Source organism: Otolemur garnettii, unplaced genomic scaffold (genome assembly GCF_000181295.1).
Source record: "Otolemur garnettii isolate 467f Iridium unplaced genomic scaffold, OtoGar3 scaffold00179, whole genome shotgun sequence".
NCBI classification, from domain to species: Eukaryota; Metazoa; Chordata; class Mammalia; order Primates; family Galagidae; genus Otolemur; species Otolemur garnettii.
The window spans coordinates 1,305,286-1,310,902 of record NW_003852574.1 but is presented as its reverse complement, the minus strand read 5'-3'; the positions used below and the strand labels follow the sequence as shown (position 1 = coordinate 1,310,902).

At 46.7% G+C, this 5,617-nt stretch overlaps 1 protein-coding gene across 6 annotated transcripts in view; it reads left to right on the top strand.

The window, feature by feature from the left end:
- Positions 1-5,617, top strand: part of QRICH1 (glutamine rich 1) — a 64,145-nt gene that overhangs the window by 24,168 nt on the left and 34,360 nt on the right. For all 6 annotated transcript variants that reach the window (XM_003800572.3, XM_023519569.1, XM_023519573.1 and 3 more), the window contains one exon: positions 74-1,105. In XM_003800572.3, coding sequence (XP_003800620.1) covers positions 74-1,105 — 1,032 coding nt within the window. The remainder of the gene's footprint in view (positions 1-73; positions 1,106-5,617) is intronic.

Genomic DNA, 5,617 nt, shown 5'->3' with positions numbered 1-5,617 from the left:
ATAGGCGCCGAGCCCATAGTCTGGATTCTTAATGTTGCCTGTCTTACTCACTGGTGAATCTTGTCTTTTGCAGGTACAGGTGCAGGTACAGCAGTCTCCACAGCAAGTCTCTGCTCAACAACTTTCCCCACAACTCACTGTTCATCAGCCTGCTGAGCAGCCCATCCAGGTCCAGGTGCAGATCCAAGGCCAGGCACCGCAGTCAGCAGCCCCCTCCATCCAGACCCCATCTCTGCAGAGTCCCAGTCCCTCGCAGCTACAAGCAGCCCAGATCCAGATGCAGCATGTGCAGGCAGCCCAGCAGATCCAGGCTGCAGAAATCCCAGAGGAGCACATCCCACATCAGCAAATCCAGGCTCAGCTGGTGGCTGGCCAATCTCTTGCTGGGGGTCAGCAGATTCAAATCCAGACTGTGGGTGCCCTTTCCCCACCACCATCCCAACAGGGCTCACCCCGGGAAGGGGAGCGGCGGGTTGGCACGGCCAGTGTCCTCCAGCCAGTGAAGAAGCGCAAAGTGGACATGCCCATCACTGTGTCCTACGCCATCTCAGGGCAGCCAGTGGCCACTGTGCTGGCCATTCCACAGGGCCAGCAGCAGAGTTATGTGTCTTTGAGGCCAGACTTACTGACAGTAGACAGTGCCCACCTGTACAGTGCCACTGGGACCATTACTAGCCCTACAGGAGAAACCTGGACCATCCCTGTTTATTCTGCCCAGCCCCGGGGGGACCCTCAGCAGCAGAGCATTACCCACATTGCCATTCCCCAGGAAGCCTACAACGCAGTTCATGTCAGTGGCTCACCCACGGCCCTGGCAGCTGTAAAGCTGGAGGATGACAAGGAAAAGATGGTGGGCACCACGTCTGTAGTGAAAAACTCCCATGAAGAAGTAGTGCAGACCCTTGCAAACTCTCTCTTTCCAGCACAGTTCATGAATGGCAACATCCACATTCCAGTGGCTGTGCAGGCTGTCGCAGGCACGTACCAGAATACGGCTCAGACTGTCCATATATGGGACCCCCAGCAGCAGCCACAGCAGCAAACCCCCCAGGAACAGACACCACCACCACAGCAGCAGCAACAGCAGCTCCAGGTTACTTGTTCAGTAAGTGAAACTTAACCTGTAGGGGCTTGGCGCCTGTAGCTCACCAGCTAAGGCGCCAGCAGCTCACCGGCTAAGGCGCCAGCCATATACACCAGAGCTGGCAGGTTTGAATCTAGCCTGGGCCTGCCAAGCAATGGCAACTACAACCAAAAAATAGCCAGGTGTTGTGGCAGGCACCTGTAGTCCCAGCCTTGGGAGGCTGAGGCAAGAGAATGGCTTAAACCCAAGAGTTTCAGGTTGCTGTGAGCTATAATACCATGGCATTCAACCGAGGTCAACAAAGTGAGACTCTGTCTCAAAAGAAAAAGAAAAATCTGTAGGGCAGCCGGCTCCTTCAGGGTCCAGTGTCACACATAACTTGGCAACCTCTGGCTTGTTTACTATTGTGATGTTAGTCTTAACAGTGATATAAAGCAGCAGATGAGGCTACAACAGGTAGAAGGTTTATTATCCTGATACCCAGAGAGAAATGAAGTGACCAGCTTTGAAGTTTTGAAAGTAGTCTTAGAGTTTAAGTACCTGGTGTTCTTTGTAATTTCTTTTTTAGGAAGAGTAAAGTTAGAGTTAGAGATGAATGGGACATCTCAAGTGTTTTCTGTGTCCCAGAAGCTATTTCCTGGCTTCACAAGGGAATGGATCTAGTGGAGCTCTTGTAGACTAGCATACAGGTTGTAAGCTCATCTTGATTGAAAGGTTGTGGGATTGTTCTTTTTCTGTTTTTCATCTTTGGACACAGTGTAGGTGAAATAGTAGAGCTACAAATACCTCTTCGTGGGCCTTATACAAGTTATCACCTTTGGGAAGCTTGAATAAGCCACCTATGTAGTAGGACCACCAAGATGGTTTTTGTGTTCCTTGACAATGGTCAGGATAAGCCTTGGTTCATTGGGTTTTTTGACATCTATGTTGAAAAAATTTCTTAACTTGTTTTGAAATATTTTAGATTTACAGAAAAGTTGTAGAAACAGAAATACAATAGAACCTCTGTAAGTTGGACACCCAAGGGACTGTAACAAACTGTTCAACATAAGAAAGTGGTCATCACTAGGGCCTCCTATACTGATGTGCACATGTGTTGCATAACCAGCCTATAATGAAAAGTAGGTCAACTTTGGGTGGTGACTGTGGCTGAAAGGAGTAGGGCGCTGGCCCCGTATGCAGGAGGTGGCAGGTTCAAACCCAGCCCTGGCCAAAAAGTGCGAAAAAAAAGAAAATTAGGTCAACTTAAGGAGGTGGTTAATGTAGGGAGATAGTCAACTATGGAAGTTCTACTATATGTTGCAGTTTTTTATTTATTTTTTTGAGATAAGAGTCTCACTGTGACACCCTTGGTAGAATGCTGTGGCATCACAGTTCACAGCAACCTCCAACTCTTGGGCTTAAGCAGTTCTCTTGCCTTAGCCTCCTAAGTAGATGGGACTACAGGCACCCACCACTACCCCCATCTATTTTTTTGTTGCAATTGTCATTGTTGTTTAATTGGCTCAGGCCAGGTTTGAACCGCCAGCCTTGATGTATGTGGCTGACACCGTAACCACTGTGTTATGGGTGCCGAGCGATGTACGTTGCAATTTTAATTTAAAAGTTACATGAGGGCGGTGCCTGTGGCACAGTGGGTAGGGTGCCAGCCCCATATACCAAGGGTGGTAGGTTCAAACGTGGCCCTGGCCAAACTGTAACAAAAAAATAGCTGGACATTGTGGTAGACGTCTGTAGTCTTAGCTACTCAGGAGACTGAGGCAAGAGAATCGCCTAAGTCCAAGAGCTGGAAGTTGCTGTGAGCTGTGACGCTACAGCACTCTACCAAGGGTGACAAAGTGAGACTCTATCTCTAAAAAAAAAAATAGGCTGAGCACCTGTGGCTCAAGTGGTTAAGGCACCGGCCATAGACACCTAAGGTGGCAGGTTTGAATCCAGCCCAGGCCCACCAAAACAACAATGATGGCTGCAACCAAAAAAATAGCCGGACGCTGTGGCGGGCGCCTGTGGTCCCAACTACTTGGGAGGCTGAGGCAGGAGACTCGCTTGAGCCTAGGAGTTGGAGGTTGCTGTGAGCTGTGATACCACGACACACTACCCAGGGGGATAGCTTGAGGCTCTGTCTCAAAAAAAAAAAAAAAGCCAGACGTTGTGTCAGGTGCCTGTAGTCCTAGCTACTTGGGAGACTGAGGCAAGAGAATCCCTTAAGCCTAAGAGTTTGAGGTTGCTATGAGGTGTGACGCCCTGGCACTCTACTAAGGGAGACATAGTGAGACTCTGTCTTAAAAAAACTATAAAGGAGAATTTGTCATTTTGAGGATTATATGTAAAAAAGTCAAAGTGAGGCATTTGACGCAGTAGTATGTTGTGACATTTGATTATTTAAATGACTGCCATTGAGTTAAATTTAGCAAACCTTACCCTCAACTTCTATTATGAAACACTTTAAACATACAAATAAGTTTAAAGAATTGTATAGTGGGTGGTGCCTGTTGCTCAGTGGGTAGGGCACTGGCCCCATATATCGAGGGCAAGGGGTTCAAACCCAGCCCTGGCCAAACTGCAACAACCAAAAAAAATAGCCAGGCGTTGTGGTGGGTGCCTGTACTCCCAGCTTCTCAGGAGGCTGAGGCAAGAGAATTGCCTAAACCTAAGAGCTGGAGGTTGCTGTGAGCTGTGACACAGCAGCACTCCATTGAGGGCAACACAGTGAGATTCTGTCTCTAAAAAAATAAATAAAAATGAAAAAAGTCAGCAGAGGCATCTACAAAAAGTTGGGTTGAAGATCTAAATTTTATAGTTTAGATTGACAGAAAGATGGCATATATGTAGGGACAGACAGAAGGGATATTTCTATTTCCTAGGGCAATGTGAGAGGGGAACTGTAGAAGAGGATTTTATAAGGGGATGTGGGGGTAGAGGTGGGGATGTTTTCTGCCCCCAAAAAAGAGTTGAGTTTGATGTAATCTGTGGTGGTAAATCTGTAATTTCATGGATAGCCTAAGAGTTGTGGTAACAAAAGGAATCAAGTAGGAGTATGTAGAATTGATTGCACATAGGAAAGACCAGCCAGGATATTGGCAATAGGGCTTTGCACTTAGCCTTTTATTCACAGAAATGGAGCCCATTAGGCCTCTGGCATCTGTCCTTCTGGGCCTGATAGTCTCATGTAGGTCAGGACCTCTTTAGGTGCTTATTAGTGTCTGTTTATAATTTGCTTGTCTGGGTCTTCTAGTAAGAGAAGATCCATTCTAGAATTAATTTTAGTGGACCCATGTTCATGTTCAGAGGCTTTGTTTCCTCTGATGTCAAGAATAATAACCAGGGGCCGGGTGCAGTGGCTCATGCCTATAATCCCAGAGGCCAAGGTGGATAGATTGCCTGAGCTCACAGGTTCTAGACCAATCTGAGCCAGAGCAAGACTTCATCTCTAAAAGTAGTCAGGCGTGTGGTGGGCACCTGTACTTCAGCTACTTGGGAGGCTAAGGCAAGAGGATCGCTTAAGCCCAAGAGTTTTGAGGTTGCTGTGAACTGACGCTACAGCACTCTACCAAGGGTGACAAAGTGAGACTCTGTCTCAAAAATAAAAAAAAAAAGAATAATGATTCAGCGCCTATGGCTCAAGCGGCTAAGGCATCAGCCACATACACCTGAGCTGGTGGGTTTGAATCCAGCCTGGGCCCACCACACAACAATTATGGCTGCACCCAAAAAATAGCTAGGTGTTGTAGCCAGCACCTGTAGTCCCAGCTACTTGGGAGGTGGAGGCAGGAGAATCGCGTGAGCCCAGGAATTGGAGGTTGCTGTGAGCTGTGATGTCAAGGCACCCTACCCAGGGTGACAGCTTGAGGCTCTGTCTCAAAAAAAAAAAATAATAATAACCAGGAATAGAAAAATTGACAAATGTACCCATCCTGAGGTAAAGAAGAATTTGTCCATATATACCACAAAAATTCCTCTGGCTTTCTTATCAGGCTCTGCTAGGAGCTGAGGAACAGAGATGAATAAGACAGTCTGCCCTATCCTTGGACCGCTTATAGCCCATGGAAAATTACATTTGTGCTGTGATGTGAGTTGAACACAAGGAAGAGCTTGGTGACAAAGTGTTGCATTTATTTGTCTTAGATTGAGGAGGGCCATACACTCTGTGAAAGCTATTATATCTCCATTTTTGGAACCAGAGTTATGGTAGAACCTCTCTCCCTTGACCTTTTATCCACCTCCATCTATTCCCACATTTCTCTGTTCTACATTATTTCCAGAAGTCTCAAAAGCATTGTCTGTACAGCTGGCTCTACTAGCTATCCAGTTTTCTTTTCAACTCGTGAATGAATCTGTTCTTGTCAGAGTCAGCAGTGATCTTTCTTTGGCCAGATCAAAAAGGCATGCCTGTTTTCATCTCATAGCAACACAACACAGCAGACCATACCTAACTTTATTGAAGTGCTTTTCTTTGGGCTTTGACGTTGTTCCACACTACTTGCTGGTGTCTTCTCCTCTTTCTGAACTGTACATATTGATTTTTTTTTTTTT